Source organism: Hyperolius riggenbachi, chromosome 4 (assembly GCF_040937935.1).
Source record: "Hyperolius riggenbachi isolate aHypRig1 chromosome 4, aHypRig1.pri, whole genome shotgun sequence".
NCBI lineage: Eukaryota > Metazoa > Chordata > Amphibia > Anura > Hyperoliidae > Hyperolius > Hyperolius riggenbachi.
Genome location: NC_090649.1, coordinates 81,142,005 through 81,162,484, shown reverse-complemented (window position 1 = coordinate 81,162,484; position 20,480 = coordinate 81,142,005). Strand labels below are relative to the sequence as shown.

Sequence of the window (20,480 nt, the reverse complement as noted above, 5' to 3'; positions counted from 1 at the left end):
TTGCCAGAACTTATGTCAGTTCTCCATTGTATATACTTTGTTTGCTATTATTCACTGCACTTTATATCCTAATACTTTGTAACTCTGGCAACTTGCAACCAGCACTTTTACACTTAGTACTTCACTAGGGTCTCCCCTGATGAAGCCTCTCTGGGGTGAAACATGTAGGGAACTTTTGTGGTGTTTTTAGTCACTGATCATTTAGTGCAATTTCAGGTGTGTTCAGATGGACTTTGGACGTACTCATGCATACCCACGGCCACAGACCAGATGAACATAACCTGGATAGTGGACTGGTTAAACGACGGGACGGCGGTTGTACTGCGTGTGTAGGCACTTCTAAGTACTTACTTTCCAACTCAACCAGCTTTCAGGGTTAGTGTAATAGGTTTCCAGTGTCCTACAGGCACCATCGTACAGACTGGTATTAAAGAGGAATACTACAGAGACTCGTTGACCTCAACAACATGATGGCTTAATTTATCATATTACTGCTTCAGCTGCACTTTAAAAGGTTTAATTTTAAAAACCGTTATTGTTTTTTTAACTTTCACCTTTCAAAGAGGGCAACATTCTATTTCTTTTTTTAGCATACCAGTTATTTTGTTGAATGTCCACCTAATGGTAGTTGTGATAATGTTGGGGATCACCATGATATAGACATTATTGTGATATGCAGGCATTCTAATGATATGGAGACAGGGAGAGGGAAGTAGGTCCTATCATCCATATGCAGGCATTCTAATGATATGGAGACAGGGAGAGGGAAGTAGGTCCTATCATCCTTTACCCATGCACCTCCCTCTATTCTACCTGTAGAGCTGTGAATGTATGGTTCACATGAAACAAAGGAGTTGTGTGTTGGTCACTAAAATGGGAAAGGTGCCAATAATTTCTTTCTACATGGGCATGTTTTCTGGTGTTCGTTCTGTGTGTGTTTTGCATGTGCTGGTGGGAAAAAGTGGTACAATGGTTGAGAGACAGGAGAGGATAGGGTGGAGAGACTGGAGAGAGTGGGTCGAGAGACGGGATAGGGTGGGGCAGAGAGACATGAGAGGGTGGGTGGAGAGACAGGAAAGGGTGGGGCAGAGAGACATGAGAGGGAGGGGTGGAGCGAGTGGGTGGAGAGACACGAGAGGGTGGGGTGGAGAAGCAGGAGAGGGTGGGGTAGAGAGACAGGAGAGGTGGTGTGAAGAGGGTGGGGAGAGGGTGGGGGTGGTGAGGCTGGATAGTGGGTGTTTTCAGCTGTCAGTTTGAGCCTGAACATTGTGGAGGTAACATCATGCAAGCTCTACCTAGGAATTGTAATGTGGCAATAAGTTGCTATTCCTGTCCTTACTGATGGATTCCTTATTGAAAAAACTGGATAACTATGACAGCAGAGAAGACTGGCTGCTCAGATGTCTGCAGGACCCGACACTTAGAAATGCAGTGGGTTCGTTAGCATCCTTTGAAGTGGCACTGCCAACAGAGGAGTACGGATAAAAGGATTAGTGGGACATTCGCAGAGTTGAGTGTACACGTGTGAGGCTGAAGAGAGATCAACAAAAGTTTTGGTTTGGTGAGCGGGCTAGCTGCGGCAACAAGGTCATGACTCACAAGATGTGAGGGCCAAGACCTTGCAGTATATTGCCAAGAAGATCATCAGGGCCTTCATGGACACAAGTGCACAAGTGAGGTAGAGGACATATCACTGGAAGCAATTTTTTTTCCGTGTGAGGCAGCTACAGAAAGAAAAAAATCATGCCCCTAATGATCAGGCTGAGACACTAGCAAAGGGGGCACAAAGCCTGCCACAGGAAGTCTGATACACCTTTTCCACATGGCACATGGCGTACACAGGCAGTGTCAGTGGGATCCGGACAAGGAGGTGCAGAAGAGGACATGTTAGAGGAGCCAGAAGGAATGCAGGTGAATGGCATGGGGGATCCACAAGTGTTTGGTAAGACCAGAGGAAAGTGGCTAGGAGGCTTGATGCAGAGATATGATCCTATATTGTTGGGCCTCCCTATGGGATTTCATTTACAGTATATATGGGCAAACTAGCCCCTTACATACACCTACCACAGCATGGCCACACTCCGGGGGGATTGATCTCTCTCTCTCATCAGATTCAGAGCGGAGAGATATTGATCTGTTTGGCACATTGAGTGGCAATCTAAATGTGTATGGCCACCTTTAGAGGAGATCACAATCTAAACCTGGATAGTCACCTCCCCCCATAGAGTTGCACCTGAGTTGTCATACTCAGAAGCAACATGTGATGTTACTGAATGCTGCCATTCAGCTGCATATAACAGCTGAATGGCACTTGTGTCTGGCAGCCAGGAGGCTGAACTGCCTGTCAAACAAGCAGTTCAGCCTCTTGTGGAAAAGAGGTCAAAAGCAACCTTAAATGAATTGAGCTAGTCCACAAAATAATCTGCAGCCCTCAAACTGTAGAGCCAAGACAGAAGCAGCTCAAATGTATTTTGTAAAATACCAAAGAAAAGAGAATTGGCTCTTGGGTGCCTGAGAAGGATGAAAAACCTTTTAATAACATGTATCAAAAATGAGCAAACACATTACAAATATACAAATGACAAAAATACAAAAACCCCACAAATACCCCATAAAATTCTCCTCACAAACCCTTCAAAAATGAGTTAGGGGCTGCAGTCCCCCATGTTGGAATACACTCAACAAAAGCTTGGTGGTGGTCCCACTGTAGTGAGCAACTGAGAGGGCCGCCAAGGTGAAAGTCCAGTAGGTAAAAGGCAATACAGAGCAGTCAGTATAAGCACAGCTTCTGATTAATGTTCCTGAGGTTGGTAACAAGCACAAATAAGCGAGTTTAAAGGCAGCATCCACAGCAAGGGCACAAGCAAGCTTGTAAGCTGGAAGTAAAAATGGCAACAAGCACATTGGTAGCATGCAGTGTGGTTAGATGGCAAGCGATGAGCACATGCAAGCAAAACAGTCCCCCAATCGCAGGGCATGTAACAATGGGACACAAGACAAAAGTCTTTTCCCAAAGTAGACTCAGGGAATGACAGAAACACAAAATCACCCACTCGCAGGGCACATGAAATCTTCCAGCCACCTGTGAGCGTAAAAAGCAGTTCTCATATAGTTACCACACTGAAATGGTGAAATCCGGAGCCAGTGTGCGTGCCAGCAAAGTTTCTTTGTGTGGCCATACAGTTGCCCCAAAGCCAAGAGGCTGGATGTCCGTGGGACCAGAAGAACCAGCAAATGTCAAATGGAGGAGGGATGGAGGAGAACATCCGCGCTGTCAGGAAAAGCCTGACATGTTTCGCCGCATCTTGCGGCCTTATCAAAGGCAAACAGCGTGGTAATAGTATGGACGCCATGACGGCGTCCATTAATACCGAATGCGCCCGTGCGGCCCGCCCCACCGCCCGCCCAGAGCCGTGCGCGTCCCCGCCACACGCCCACCAACCGGCCGGCGTATGGGCGGCCCCCATGTGGAGCGCGGATGCGCTCCAGCAATGCGTCACAGGCGGGCGCCGACCGGCGCCCATCAAATGACACACCTGGAAAACATCCAATGGGGAGGACGGGCAGGCCGGGCAGAGGGCAGGGCGGACCCCACAGGCGCACCCGGCAAATAACCATCAATGCATTATATAAAGAAGATAATAAACAAAAATATATATATATATATAAGTGAAAAGCAACAAACATATATATATGTGAAATGTATAAAAAATAAAAAACAAACAAGGAGCAAATGCAGGGAGCAAGGCCCCTGTAGATGTAAATGAGAACACGCGACCCGTAGTCGTGAGCCCGGACGTCCCAGTCCAAGAAATTTGGGGCGCCGGGCATCAAGACACGGGGCACATATTCAACAGACACATGTATATGTATACATACTTATAAATCAAAAATAAATAAAAAAGGAAGAGGTGGAGAGAGACCCGCCCCAAATACTAATATAGAATAATACACAAGTGGGTATAATCGCACCCGCGTATGATAATTGACCCGCAAAAACAAAGAGCCACCTGTGGGAGGAGAGAAGTGAGCAGCAGGGGGGGAGGAGAGGTGTGGGACAAGGGACAGGAAAGGGGGAGGGAGGAAAGGGAGAGGGGGAGGGGGAGAAAAGGAGGGGGGGGGAAAGGGGGGGGCACCCCAGCGCGTGTCCCCGATGCATGCACGGGAAAAACCCAAACAGGCCAAGGGGAGGACAGGGGGAGAGAAGAAAGGAACAAGGGGAGGAAGGGAAACAGGAAAGGAGAGGGGAGGGGGAGGAAGAGGGGGGACAGAAGAGGGAGAAGGAGGGGAGGGGGAAAAGAGAGGAGAAGGACCAGGACTCAGTCCTACGACCCTAAACCGGCAGAAATACCCGGTAGTTAATGCTGTCATTTAAACCCTTCGGTTCAGTGGCTTTAAGATCAAAAATCCAACGGGACTCTAGTTGTAGAAGGGCTCTGTCAATGTCACCACCTCTAGGGTGGACATGGACCCTGTCCAGACCTATGAATCTAATAAAGCTGGGATCACCTCTATGCTCCAAATGGACGTGTCTGGAAATGGGGGATTTAAAGTTGCAATTTGCGACATCCCCCACATGATTTTTAATTCTTTCCTTAAAGGCTCTCGATGTTTTGCCGACATAAAAACTGCCGCATTTGCAGTACATCAGGTAAACAACCCCCACGGTGTTGCAATTAACAAAGTGTTTTAAATTCCATTGACGTCCATTGGGCAGAGTGATATTCTTACCTATCTGTAAATAGCGACAGTAAACGCACCCACCACAACTATAGGTCCCCGTGACAATACAATGTTTCTGGGGGCCATTTTTCCCCCAGAAATGGCTGGATGTGACATGATTTTGCAGAGTTCTACTGCGTTTAAAAGTCACCTGAGGGACCGGTGATACAAAGTCCCTTACCACTCTGTCATTTGTCAACACATGCCAGTGTCGGCGGAGTATCCTGTCAACCTCACTGTTTTGATCGCTGTATCGGGTTATTAAACGTGTATTGTTACTGCTTAGAGTGTCTTTGTCTTTTTTAGTAAGGAGAGTCGTACGATCCGACATCTTCGCCCGTTTGTAGGCTTTTTTTAGCCAACGATCCTTGTAGCCTCTTTCTCTAAAGCGAGACCTTGACCTTGAGAACCCTACATAAAAGAAAGAGTGATACCCCTCTCGGGGGTGCAATCACAGATTGGAAGGACTGGTCCAATCAGGACTATAGGGCACTAATGGACCTGATAAAATTGAGTGAGGAAACTGACCAGGGAGAAGAAACCGATCTCTTTGGTTTTACTGTTCCTGACAGAACCGTGAGTGAACAGATCAATCAGCAATTCAAGCCCAAGTCCGCCTCGTTCCCTCCCTTTTCCTTATGTCCCAGTGTACATACGTTTGTTTCACTGGTTGAGAGGGACATTCGTAATTTGTGGATAGCAAAGAATCAAACTCCCAATCTTTCTGATGAGGAATACCGCGCTCTTGTTGACTTGCGCGAAAATAGACACATCATTATTAAACCTTCGGATAAGGGAGGGAACGTGGTGGTGATGAGGGCTGAGCAATATGTCCTTATGTGCCACAGGATCCTCAGGAACAGGGAGTGGTATCGGAGGGTCCCCGCGTCCAGGGTTATCACCAACCAGCGCATGCTTTTTGATCTTATTGACGCCGCGATTGGCCGGGGTGTCATCACGGCAGAGGTCGGTTCCACTCTTAAAGTGGAGAATCCAACCACACCCACTTTTTATGCCCTGCCTAAGGTGCATAAGAACCTCGCTAGACCACCGGGACGACCCATCGTCTCCGGCAATGGGTCACTAACTGAACGGATAAGTGTTTATGTGGATAAACATCTACAGCCACATGTTCATCGACTACCCTCATATGTTCGTGATACCCTGCACCTTCTAGGCATTCTTGAGGGTTTGCAGTTACCGGCCGGGTGTTGTCTGGTGACCCTGGACGTGGAGGCCCTCTACTCCAGCATCCCACAGGAGAGGGGTGTTGAGGTTGTGGGTAAATTTCTCTCTGAAATGGATGTGGGTGAGATCCCCCACAACCTGTTCATTCTTGATCTTTTGACATTTATTTTACAGAACAATGTGTTCATGTTTGATGGCGTCCACTACCTCCAGGTGCAGGGGGCCGCGATGGGGACCACCTGCGCCCCCTCATTGGCGAACCTGTACCTGGGGGATTGGGAACGCCATCTTTTTGGCAGTGATGCCCTCGTCGTGTACCTGTGCCACATTGTGGCGTGGCACAGGTACATAGACGATGTGCTTATGTTTTGGACGGGTGGCGTGGAGCTACTGAATGAATTTGTAGCCATTTTGAATGACAATAACTGGAATTTGAAATTTACCATGGAATACAATGAACACTCTGTGGCCTTTTTGGATCTCATGATTAGTGTCGGGTCGGATGGATTCCTGTCAACCAATCTGTATCGCAAACCTACAGCGACCAATGCATACCTTCATGCCGATAGTGCACATCCTATCCATACGATTCGTGGGATTCCCATGGGTCAATACTTGAGGGCACGCCGGAATTGCAGCGATGAAATCACTTTTGAGAAGGAAGCTAAGTTATTACGTTCTCGCTTTAGAGAAAGAGGCTACAAGGATCGTTGGCTAAAAAAAGCCTACAAACGGGCGAAGATGTCGGATCGTACGACTCTCCTTACTAAAAAAGACAAAGACACTCTAAGCAGTAACAATACACGTTTAATAACCCGATACAGCGATCAAAACAGTGAGGTTGACAGGATACTCCGCCGACACTGGCATGTGTTGACAAATGACAGAGTGGTAAGGGACTTTGTATCACCGGTCCCTCAGGTGACTTTTAAACGCAGTAGAACTCTGCAAAATCATGTCACATCCAGCCATTTCTGGGGGAAAAATGGCCCCCAGAAACATTGTATTGTCACGGGGACCTATAGTTGTGGTGGGTGCGTTTACTGTCGCTATTTACAGATAGGTAAGAATATCACTCTGCCCAATGGACGTCAATGGAATTTAAAACACTTTGTTAATTGCAACACCGTGGGGGTTGTTTACCTGATGTACTGCAAATGCGGCAGTTTTTATGTCGGCAAAACATCGAGAGCCTTTAAGGAAAGAATTAAAAATCATGTGGGGGATGTCGCAAATTGCAACTTTAAATCCCCCATTTCCAGACACGTCCATTTGGAGCATAGAGGTGATCCCAGCTTTATTAGATTCATAGGTCTGGACAGGGTCCATGTCCACCCTAGAGGTGGTGACATTGACAGAGCCCTTCTACAACTAGAGTCCCGTTGGATTTTTGATCTTAAAGCCACTGAACCGAAGGGTTTAAATGACAGCATTAACTACCGGGTATTTCTGCCGGTTTAGGGTCGTAGGACTGAGTCCTGGTCCTTCTCCTCTCTTTTCCCCCTCCCCTCCTTCTCCCTCTTCTGTCCCCCCTCTTCCTCCCCCTCCCCTCTCCTTTCCTGTTTCCCTTCCTCCCCTTGTTCCTTTCTTCTCTCCCCCTGTCCTCCCCTTGGCCTGTTTGGGTTTTTCCCGTGCATGCATCGGGGACACGCGCTGGGGTGCCCCCCCCTTTCCCCCCCCCCTCCTTTTCTCCCCCTCCCCCTCTCCCTTTCCTCCCTCCCCCTTTCCTGTCCCTTGTCCCACACCTCTCCTCCCCCCCTGCTGCTCACTTCTCTCCTCCCACAGGTGGCTCTTTGTTTTTGCGGGTCAATTATCATACGCGGGTGCGATTATACCCACTTGTGTATTATTCTATATTAGTATTTGGGGCGGGTCTCTCTCCACCTCTTCCTTTTTTATTTATTTTTGATTTATAAGTATGTATACATATACATGTGTCTGTTGAATATGTGCCCCGTGTCTTGATGCCCGGCGCCCCAAATTTCTTGGACTGGGACGTCCGGGCTCACGACTACGGGTCGCGTGTTCTCATTTACATCTACAGGGGCCTTGCTCCCTGCATTTGCTCCTTGTTTGTTTTTTATTTTTTATACATTTCACATATATATATGTTTGTTGCTTTTCACTTATATATATATATATATATTTTTGTTTATTATCTTCTTTATATAATGCATTGATGGTTATTTGCCGGGTGCGCCTGTGGGGTCCGCCCTGCCCTCTGCCCGGCCTGCCCGTCCTCCCCATTGGATGTTTTCCAGGTGTGTCATTTGATGGGCGCCGGTCGGCGCCCGCCTGTGACGCATTGCTGGAGCGCATCCGCGCTCCACATGGGGGCCGCCCATACGCCGGCCGGTTGGTGGGCGTGTGGCGGGGACGCGCACGGCTCTGGGCGGGCGGTGGGGCGGGCCGCACGGGCGCATTCGGTATTAATGGACGCCGTCATGGCGTCCATACTATTACCACGCTGTTTGCCTTTGATAAGGCCGCAAGATGCGGCGAAACATGTCAGGCTTTTCCTGACAGCGCGGATGTTCTCCTCCATCCCTCCTCCATTTGACATTTGCTGGTTCTTCTGGTCCCACGGACATCCAGCCTCTTGGCTTTGGGGCAACTGTATGGCCACACAAAGAAACTTTGCTGGCACGCACACTGGCTCCGGATTTCACCATTTCAGTGTGGTAACTATATGAGAACTGCTTTTTACGCTCACAGGTGGCTGGAAGATTTCATGTGCCCTGCGAGTGGGTGATTTTGTGTTTCTGTCATTCCCTGAGTCTACTTTGGGAAAAGACTTTTGTCTTGTGTCCCATTGTTACATGCCCTGCGATTGGGGGACTGTTTTGCTTGCATGTGCTCATCGCTTGCCATCTAACCACACTGCATGCTACCAATGTGCTTGTTGCCATTTTTACTTCCAGCTTACAAGCTTGCTTGTGCCCTTGCTGTGGATGCTGCCTTTAAACTCGCTTATTTGTGCTTGTTACCAACCTCAGGAACATTAATCAGAAGCTGTGCTTATACTGACTGCTCTGTATTGCCTTTTACCTACTGGACTTTCACCTTGGCGGCCCTCTCAGTTGCTCACTACAGTGGGACCACCACCAAGCTTTTGTTGAGTGTATTCCAACATGGGGGACTGCAGCCCCTAACTCATTTTTGAAGGGTTTGTGAGGAGAATTTTATGGGGTATTTGTGGGGTTTTTGTATTTTTGTCATTTGTATATTTGTAATGTGTTTGCTCATTTTTGATACATGTTATTAAAAGGTTTTTCATCCTTCTCATGCACCCAAGAGCCAATTCTCTTTTCTTTGGTATTTTACATGATTTATGTTGGCAAGTGCATGTTTAGGATACATAGGGTTGTTTTGATGTTATGTTATATCATTTGTGGTTAAATTTGTTATATTCCCATTGACGCTGCCCTTGCACATCCAAAGAGACATTTTCTGGAACTCAAATGTATTTTGTTCTTCTGATTGACCTCTCACTTGTGCACAATTGGTATCACCCTGCAACAGATTAGAATCCAACATGGTTCCCATCTGTCGGGCAGCACGGTGGTGTAGTGGAAAGCACTCGCACCATTTAGAGCAGGGTCCCGGTTTGAAGCCCAACCAGGTGTTCTCCAGAGAAAAACGCAGTACTTCTGCCATTTGGAATCACTAGTGGGCCCCAGGCTGATATGTATCATTGCTAAACCATTTGCTAGCACTTTAATGACATCACAGAGGCGTATGAGCCATTCTGTGCTCTGGGATCATGAGAATTTAACCCATCTTTGGGATTTACATAAGTGAGGCAGGAGGTGCTGCAGACAAGAGTATGGATTATGTTTCAGTAATGGCATGTTGCATTCCTCATAACCTTTTCATTGTGTATTATCTCATTGAATTTGCTTTATGTATGACAATTGTCTTGTTCCTGTAGATCTTCCATGTGCCGTACACCACACTGACCATGTTTCTTAGCACACAGCAGACGGAGAGGGATTCAGCCACTGCATACAGTAAGTACTGGGAGACCTTCTATTGTATGAAGTAATCTGAAGCATGGACTGTCAGCGTTGGCCATTGCTTTGGAGTTTTGTGCTGTTGAAACAAACCAAAATTTGACTAGATGCCATTTAATGGACATTGACTGCCCTTGCTTTGGACCGCTTGCGTCTGACTGGTATATTAAGTCAAGACAAATACTTTTTCTTTCCACTATTTTTTCACACATTTACTTTATCTTACAGGCCACCACCAACCTAACGCTCCTTTCACACTATTGCGACACGTCACGGAACTCTCCCACGTCGCAGTGGCCATATGTCTCTATGAGATTGGCCACACTACCCGCGGTGCAACGCAATGCTTTTGCCGATGCAGACTCTGAAGTGCATGTTGCTGAACGGTACCACTTGACACGCATTTTCATTGGAGTCAATGGCACCGCTACAATCTATGTATATTATAACAGTGGTGGTGTGGCGTGCATGCGCCAATTGGCCAAAAAATCTATGACGTACTTCCTGTCCAGCAGGGTGCACGTGACTGTTAGGGGTGGGGACTAGAGCTATGCCACAGTCTGCCGCAGGGTAATGTGCAAGGAGGGAATGGTGTGGTTGCAACAGTCCTGCGGAGGCCTTCCCTGCCACAGGATAATTGCACCGTACCATAAGCTGCCTGCTTATTAATGTGAAGGAGTGGCTAAAACTGGCACGGACTCCTTAAAGGGAACCTGAAGTGAGTAACATTATTTAAAATAAACACATGACATAGCTGCAAATTAATATTACAAACTAACCTCACTGTCAGTTCCTTTCAGAAGCTCACCATTTTCTTCTTACAATGATCCCTTCCAGTTCTGACAAGATTTTGTCAGAGCTGAAATATGCCAGTTGTTGTCAGTTACTGTATATATCAGCAGCTGTCAGTTACAACTGAATGTGCAGGGTAATGTCCATGTTTCCCTATGGTTCAAGTGGGCGATATTAACAATGTGCTGACCAGGAAGCTGTTATGGGGTAATGGCCATTTTTAAAATGGAGGACGGAGAATTCCATTGATCACAGTGGACAAATGGGAGGCAGGAGAGGAGAAAGAGATTGAGGAGTAGACTACACAGGAGGTAAGTATGACCTGTGTATGGTTATTTTGACTTTTTATTTTCAGTTCCGGTTCTCTTTAAGCCCTTGGAAGGTGTCCTGTGGTATCTTGCAAAAAGACACAATGCGCTGTGTGTCCTGACCCATTTCTGCTAGGCTTTAGCATTAGGTTTCTCATCAATCTGTGCTATAGTGATGCTTCTAAAAAAATGTTTTCTTTGAATCATTTGTTTGAAAATATGAAAGCTGTGGTCACATGATGTGTTCCTCCACAGGGATGACCGTGGAGGTTCTTGGAACTCTGATTGGTGCAGCTGTACAGGGGCAGATAGTTGCCAGCGCACACAGCGCCCATCACTGCAACGTGTACAACATGACTATGAACCTCACTGTGAACTCCACAGATTCCCTGGTGAACACCACCTTTCTGATCCCAGGATCTCCAGACTACCAGATTCATGCCGTAAGTCTAGAATCATTTCTACACCTGGTTGACTTTTCTTCCTCAAAAATATATGGGTTGGATGTTTCTATTGCTGGATCTTTAGGGTAAGCATGAACAGTGGCATATCATCTGAGTGTAAACTATGGACATACTGACAATGGCCTCAATTCACTAAGCTTATCTCCTGTCTTTAATAACGTTTCTCTAGTTATCACCATGGTGATGAGGCATGTCGTATTCAGGAAACATTTTACCTCAGGCAAACCTAAAGTTAACTCTTCTGTCTTTAAGTTAACACTTCAATCCTTAAAATAACTCCAGAGTTAAAGACAGGTTGTTAATTAACTGCGTGTGAAAATAACTACAGAGGAGGTAAATTAACTACAGAGGAGGTAACATAAGGAATGAAGAGATAAGATAACTCTCTTACTGTGTGGAGGTAAGTTTTCTCTTGCCTTATTATCTCCAGCATGATCTTAGTGAATTGAGGCAAAAATGTCCTTAAATTGACCACATCTAACGAATCTACCATTAACCTTAAAGGGAACCTAAACTGAGAAGGATATGGATTTTTCCTTTTAAAATAATACCAGTTGCCTGACTGTCTTGCTGATCCTGTGTCTCTAATACTTTTAGCAACAGCCCCTCAACAAGCATGCAGCTCAGGAGCTCTGACTGAAGTCAGACTGGCTTAGCTGCATACTTGTTTCAGGTGTGTGATTCAGCCACTACTGCAGCCAAAGAGATCAGCGAGACTGCCAGGCAACTGGTATTGTTTAAAAGGAAACATCCATATCCCTCTCGGTTAAGGTTCCCTTTAATCATAACCCTAACCGAGCTACAACTTTAATCTCTGGCATAACCCCAACACTTACCTTCAGACATTACCTTGGAAATTTGGGTGCCAGTGGCGTCCCATAAAGTCACGATGCACCTGCTATTTGTTGCCACTGCCCCGGTGCCCACTTTTTATTTCCAGCCGGCATCCAAATTTCCACTTATAGCCGTTAATAATGGCTTTTAACATGGGTGCTTATGGGGGCGTCCAAAGTCTCATGAAAACCTAGGGATTGGTGATTGGGAACATGTTTTCTAACCTCCCTTGTTTTTAAAAAGTGACAGCATTTAAAAAAATACATAAATAGTTACCTTAAAAACTATTTTTAATATGTACAGTATGTCATGAGGGTATATTATTATTATTTTTGCAAATAAGGGCTTGTAATTATTGAGAGGGTACAGTCAGAAAACAAAACAAACATACCTTTGTTTCCAATAATATATTGTCACCATACATTGTACTAGGAATATCATTTACATGTGGTAGCCAGGACAAATGGGAAAACACTGCCTGTGTTTTATGTATTATATCATTGTTTAATACTACAGGTGATGGAATTGGAGAAATAGTGTATTCTTTTCATTTTTTCCCCCTCGTTTTCCCATTAAAATGCATGAAAAACAATTATCACCCTCCAAAAACCTAATTTGAGTTGAAAAAAAAAAAAAATATGTAGAACTAAAGGTTAAAGCAGTAGGATCAGCCATACTATGCCAGGGAAAAAAAACACATATACAAGTAGATAAGCACTTGATCTACTTACATAACACATGTATTGTACTGTCCACCTTTTGATTTCAGTGAATCTTATATAGTAAATGAAGAGAATTCTGTTCCTGGTGGGAACCATGTATTTTGCCCACCGTTTTGGCTAAATCCTGATGTCATTTCTGCCCTTTACTTTTTTTTTCTTTTCTCCAATCGCTGAGTCACCTCAGCCTTGCTTGTAAACACAAGTGAGCAGGGGATCGTGTTTCAGATAAGCAGCTAGGCAGGGAAATAAATGGAATAGGAGGAATATATTATAGATAGAAAGAACCCCCAGCATGCAACTGTTTGGCACTGACTACTAAAGGGCCAGTGCTCCTTAAGTATGTGATACTGTAACTCCAAATCATAACAGCAGAAAACGTTTTGAAAGTTTTGAATGCAGGATTAGCATCTTTATCACTTAATACACTCAGACCAGTTGCTGTTGAGATTTGATTTTTATGGTGACAATAAGTGTTGCCAACCGTCAGTAAATTTACTGACAGTCAGTAAAAAGTCAACAAATCTGGGCTGTCAGTAAAGTCCATAAAAAAATGTGTGGTGTCAGTAAAAAAAACCCTCTGTCTTTCTTAGATCACAGCACTTACCACTTATCAGTTCACGTATCACTCTGGAATGTACACTGCTGTAGCTAAATGTGGCCATACATCTGTAGACTTGGCGGCAGATCAACCATCAGATAAGACAATTATTATTGATATGACAAAAATCGGTGCCATCAAGAGCATGCCTAGTTAACAATCAAACCAATTTTGGGCCGAAATTGGTTGAATGTATCGATCGAATGTATCAATTGGACGTGCTGGAAAATCTCAGGTTGGCATGCTCAATAAGGTGTGCAGCAGTAAGGGCTGCGATAATCAAGAACAAATGTGAAGAAAACCCCCAGGTCGCATCCTCCAAATGTAAATGTATCAAAGTCCCCCCCCCCCAGATGCCGTGCATTAATACTTCACCTGTCCGGTGTCCGCCACTGCACTCTTCTTCTTCATTCACGCCCCACGTCGTTGCCGGTGTATTGCACGTAAGGGCGCATGTGTGATATCTTTCATTTAATTTCAATAATATTAGATGTCAGTAAAAAAAGTGTTCTGTCAGTAAATTCTTTGTGCTTTGTTAGTAAAAACATATTTCCGAGGTTGGCAACACTGGTGACAATCCTGCTTTAAAACTTGCTTCTTCAGAGACAAAACATGAACATGATTTACCTCTGAAGAAGCAAGTTTTAACTTGTGAAACAGCTATCTGGCTCTGAAACCCTCGCTGCTTTGTACCACAGTGTCTGCCCAGCTGGAATAATGGGTTTTTAGGAAGCGGTGCCTTGCTGTCTCCTTTTCTTTTTGGCATATTGAGTCATACATGAGAACACGCTCCTATTTCCCTACACCGACTGATCCCTTTACTGCTGCATCCTGGGGCCAGCCTGTTTTACCTCATTTTTACGTATTTCAGTAGTGATTTTCTTATTTCCTGAATAGTTTAAAGGGTAGCCGAGGTGACATATGACACGATGAGATAGACATGCGTATGTACAGTGCCTAGCACACAAATAACTATGATGTGTTCCTTTTTTTCTTTCACTGCCTGAAAGAGTTAAATATCAGGTATGTAAGTGGCTGACTCAAGCAGGGACGGATCTAGGGGGGGGGGGGGGGCAGGCGGGTCTCTTGCCCCAGGCGCAGTTTGTTGAATTCTTAAAAAGGCGGCAAAATTTGGATGGGGAATGGCAGTTTAGGCGCCAAAACCTGACCTTGCCCCAGGCGCAACTTGGTCTAGATCCGTCCCTGGACTCAAGGCTGATACACATGTCGGGATTTTTGCCAAGCGGATCGTTGAAATCCAGTCTTATCAGCTGAACGACCGACCGTACATACGCCCGATTTGACGACCAAACGACCGGACGTTCAAACGTCCAAGCGACTGGTCGTTTGCAAAAATCCGACTTGTGTATGTACCTTCAGTCCTGACTCAGACAGTAAGTGACTACAGTGTGACCCTCACTGATAAGAAATTCAAACTGTAAAACACTTTCATAGCAGAAAATGGCTTCTGAGAGGAGGAAAGAGATAAAAAGGTTCAATAGTTCATAGATTTTAGTTCTGGCATACTTTAATGAATGTGTCACAGAGCAAAAACAATAAAACAGTTAAAACTTAAAAAGTAGATTTAAACAAAAAATAAACCTTTAATATCTTAAAAAGTCATTTTTCAGGGAACAAAGATAGATACAATAATTTATTTAATTACTTTATTTTTGCCTCTGGTGTCCTTTGATAAGTTTTTACCTTTTCCCTGCTCTGTTTCCTCCCTTGTATAACATTACTGAATGGCTGTTTGTTAGTTACTGTCAGCTCCAGGCAGGAGATAAAATACCAAACATTTCATGTTTTTACCTCATGCTCTAATCTGTATGAACTGACATTTATGAGGTATTTACCTCAAGTCGGTAATCTACCTCACTAGTTGGTCATTTCAGTTTTTCATGTGATAACAGCCTTACTGAATTGTTACTTAACAAGATGTTTGATAAAAATCAGCTATTTTCTGCTTACACGCCTGTGTAATGCCTTGTGTATTGAAGCCTACACATATCTTTGGTTTGGAAGCACTAGAGCTCCCAGTCACACAAAGAAAACAACAAACGCGCATATCCTGACAGTATTTAAAGAGAACCTGTACTGAGTAAAATTATTTAAAATAAACACATGAGGTAACTTCAAATGAACATTACATAGTTACCTTGCCATCAGTTCCTCTCAGAAGATCACCATTTTCTTCTTACAGTGATCCCTTCCAGTTCTGACAACATTTTGTCAGAACTGAAATATATCAGTTGCTGTCAGTTATATATCAGTTGCTGTCAGTTACAGCTGAGAGGAGAACTGATGTGTCATGTTTCCCTATGGCTCAAGTGGGCGATGTTACAGTTTAACTGTGTGCTGCCCAGGAAGCTGTTATGGGGAAATGGCTATTTTCAAAATGGAGGACGGAGAATTCCATTGATCACAGTGGACAAACAGGATGCAGGAGAGCAAAAATAGATTGAAGAGTAGACTACACAGGAGGTAAGTATGACTTGTGTATGTTTATTTTGACTTTTAATTTTCAGTTCAGGTTTTCTTTAACTGATTGCTTTTACCTTTACCAGAGCTCTCCTTTATTTTTGTGTGATGTTTGTTTCTAGAGGAATGTCTACATGATTGCGGCAGGTGTCATCGGCTCTGTGTATATACTCTGCACTGCGGTATTGTTTCTGGGAGTCAAAGAAAGAGATGGTGAGGAAATACAGATTTATTTAATAATTGAAACCATTCAGTCATATAGGGCTATATCACAGTGTCGTACAGCAGTAAGGCTAGTGGCAGAAATCACATTCACTGCAAGATGTAAAAATGTGATATTCCTGGTTAGTTCAGTTCTGAATAACTGTAACTCTACTTTATCACCTCTTTTTTCAATAGTAGAGCTGAAAAGTTATTTTAACCCCCTTGGCGGTATGAAAAATACCGCCAGGGGGCAGCGCAGCAGTTTTTTTTTTATTTTTTTTTTTAAATCATGTAGCGAGCCCAGGGCTCGCTACATGATAGCCGCTGCTCAGCGGCATCCCCCCAGCCCCGCTGATCGCCTCCGGCGATAGGCGATCAGGAAATCCCGTTCAAAGAACGGGATTTCCTGGAGGGCTTCCCCGCCGCCATGGCGACGGGGCGGGATGACGTCACCGACGTCGGGACGTCATTGGGAGACCCGATCCACCCCTTGGCGCTGCCTGGCACTGATTGGCCAGGCAGCGCAGGGGTCTGGGGGGGGCCCGCGCCGCACCGGATAGCGGCGATCGGGCGCGCGGCGGCGGCGATCGGGGTGCTGGCGCAGCTAGCAAAGTGCTAGCTGCGTCCAGCAAAAACAAAATTATGAAAATCGGCCCAGCAGGGCCTGAGCGGCACCCTCCGGCGGCTTACCCCGTGTCACACACGGGGTTACCGCTAAGGAGGTTAAACAGAAGATGAAAAATTATCTCCTAGAAGAAAACTTAAAATTGGGTCCGGCCCTTTTTCTCTTCTGAGTCTTCTCCTAGGAGACAATCTTTAATATTTTAAAATAACTTTTCAGCACATTTCAATTCAAAAAGTACCAAAAAGTAGGTAAAAAAGTACTGACAAAATTATTCTGAGTATTTTCTTGCTTTATGGTGGCTTAAAGAGACACTGAAGCGAAAAAAAAAATTATGATGTTATGATTTGTATGTGTAGTACAGCTAAGAAATAAAACATTAAGATCAGATACATCAGTCTAATTGTTTCCAGTACAGGAAGAGCTAAGAAACTCCAGTTGTTATCTCTATGGAAAAAAGCCATTAAAGGAATACTATCGATGTATGCATTTATTTTTAAATGCTGTATGTTGTAGCACACATTAGGGCAAGTACTAGGAGTAATTTGATTCCTCACACAGCTGTTCCTCTCAGCTGTAAAATCCTCCGTCAGTTTTGGCGTCAGTGTTGGATACAAAATGTATCTAATACTGAGCTCCCAGAGGGCTAGACCATGTCTCTACACAGGGGAGATGCTATCAACTCCTCAGTTTATAGTTTAATTATCACCTTGCTGAAAGAATCTTGTTGGTATGGTGGTAAGGGGTTAAAGATTCTAGCAATGTGTGTTTATTATCTTTGCTTCTCTTTACTGATAAAGATACTAATAATGCTAATTGTAGACAGTGGTCTGCCCCTCTCAGCAGCTTGTAAAGTGGATGCAGCCTGGAGTGAATCTCCTCAAGCAGGCAGCCAGTCTGAGTGTAAACACAGACTCCTGGTATAGCTAGTTATATTCCAGCAATATTCCAGCTCATTTAGTTACCTGTTACCACCTCAGATCAGCCTATTTATCCTCATGTCTGCTGCATGCTGTGAGTGACACAGTGAAATATATTTGTGAGCTGTGTGACAGAGTAACCAAGCAGCTCAGGGTGACCCAAACTACTATGAGCTGTGTGAGAAATGAATTTTTAAGCAGGGATAGTGAGAGAGAGACCTGGGTGAATAAATAAAGTGCCCCTAGCACTAGTGGTAATGTGTACACTAATATAGAGTATTAAAAAAAAAGTCGTTTCAATCGATAGTATTCCTTTAATCTCTGCGACTTTCAAAGTCATGGAGAGGGCTGTTATCTGACTTTTATTATCTCAACTGTTACTAAACAAATTCCTTTTTCTCTGCCAGAGGAGAGGTCATTAGTTTACAGACTGCTCTGAAAGAATAATTTTGAATGCAGAGTGTTGTGTAATCTGCACATATTATAGAATGATGCAATGTAAGAAAAAACACAATATACCTGAAAATAAAAATATGAGAATATTTTCTTTGCTGCTAATCTTCTAGTAATTATTCATATTTCACAACCAATTCATTATATCATAATTTTTTTTCCGCTTCAGTGTCTCTTTAAAAGGCATTTTACTAACAAGAGCAACTCACTTTTTCTCCTGAGTTTCCCCCTAAATAATATTTTTAAACTTGTCAATAAAATGCATTTTAAATCATCAGCAAGCAAGAAATTACTTAAAATAGTTTTGGTAGTACTTTTTCTCCTACTTTTTGGTACTTTTTCAATTGCAGAGTGCTGAAAAGTAAGGCCCCGTTCACACTTGCGTTTTGGCATGCAAACGGACCGGATCCAGATCGGATCAGGACCTGATCCGGATCGGAACCGTACGGTTCCGATCCAGATCCGGTCCGTTTGCATCAGGCATGCATCAGGCTGCCATCCGGATCCGTGGGGTAAAAAATAAACAATTTTACCATAAAATTGTTGGGGTCTGCAGAAGGTGCACCTGGTGCACCTGAAGAATCGGGTCCTCCGCTGTAGGCCTCACCTCCACCTCCGACATACTGCCAAACAGCTCCAGCACGTGTGTCACTGCTGCTCCACTCCAGATATGCTGGGCCCATGTGTCCCCATCCAAAATGGCCGCTATAAATATGCATAGGAAGTGGGGTAGAACTGGGGTGTGTGGTGTTTGTCTCCAGTGTGTTCTGTGCTTTCCGTTCCCCATTGGTTTATATATCCGGATGGTGCAGTCAGGCTCCGGTCCGGGTGCGTGGGCCGGACGATCCGGACCCAAAAAATAGCGCATGTTGGAAAAGCCTCCGGAGTCCGGATCCGATCCGGCTCCGTTCTGTACGGAACGTACGTGTGTGAACGTCCGCATAGACTTTGCATTGCTATGCGGAACGTACGTTCCGTTTGTACAGTATACGGTCCGGATCCGGCCCGGTGAATCCGGACAGGGAACGCTAATGTGAACCGGGCCTAATTCTAAGTATAAGATGAAAAATTATCTCCTAGGAGAAAACTCAGGAGAAAAAGTTAATTGAATTAACATAACTTGATTTTTTTAGGGGTAAGACAAGATAGAAGCTGGCTAAAATAAAGTCACATTGCCCTTATCCTTTCTGCTGACACCATATATAAAAGACTAGAGATTGTTTCTCTGAAGGAGTGCATAGGGCTCTATGCAGATTATATGATACTCTTTCTGGATACCCCTGAGATATCTATGCCTAGAGCTATGACAATCATCAATAGATTTGGAATATACTCTGGTCTCAAAATTAACTGGGCAAAGTTTGGGGTTACCTATTGTTCTGTGGGTCCTTCACTTCTTTATAATCTGGGCTGTCCTGCTGGGATGGCTAAAGGTGGCCATACAGCAGATTAGACCACCAGATAGATTTCTGTCAGATGCCTGTCAAGTATAATCTGACATAAATCTATCTGATGTGTGCCACATACTAGGAACAGATTTCCAATAGATTTCAAAATGAAATCTATTGAAAATCGATCTAAATGCATTATTGGACCATAAAGGCTGCCATACACTGGTCGATTGCCACCAGATCGACCAGCAGATAGATCCCTCTGGGATCGAATCTGATCAAAGAGGGATCTATTGGCTGCCTACACTGCAAACAGATTTTGAATCGATTTCACTATGAAACGGATTCACAATCTGTGGAGCTGTCACTGCCGCCGTTCCCCCTGCATATATTACCTGATCCGGCCGGAGCAAGTTCCCCGGTCTCCGCTGTCTTCTTCTCCGCTCTGGGCTCAGAGTCCGGCAGGCTTCACTTTACTTCCTGTCCGGAGAAGTTTAAACTTCCTGTTGGGACAGGAAGAAGTGAAGCCTGCCGGAGCCCAGCGGTGAAGGAGCAGCGGGGACAGAGGAGATACGCGCCAGCCGGATCAGGTAATGTATTGCCGCTAGCATCGGTCGTCAGACATTCAAATGCTGCCATCGACGCACTCCCGACTCACTGCCGATCGAGCGAAATCCTCCGCGCAGACGTTCGGTCAGCGTTTGCGCAACTATTTCACAGCAGATTCGATCACAGTGTTCGAATCTGCTGTATATCAGCGAGAAATAG

General features: G+C 44.8%; 1 protein-coding gene across 1 annotated transcript in view; it reads left to right on the top strand.

Moving 5' to 3' along the window:
- Positions 1 to 20,480, top strand: part of LOC137571316 (sphingosine-1-phosphate transporter MFSD2B-like) — a 66,334-nt gene that overhangs the window by 32,370 nt on the left and 13,484 nt on the right. The window contains exons 5-7 of the mRNA XM_068280265.1: positions 9,842 to 9,920; positions 11,279 to 11,466; positions 16,245 to 16,335. Of these exons, the coding sequence (XP_068136366.1) occupies positions 9,842 to 9,920; positions 11,279 to 11,466; positions 16,245 to 16,335 (358 nt within the window). The remainder of the gene's footprint in view (positions 1 to 9,841; positions 9,921 to 11,278; positions 11,467 to 16,244; positions 16,336 to 20,480) is intronic.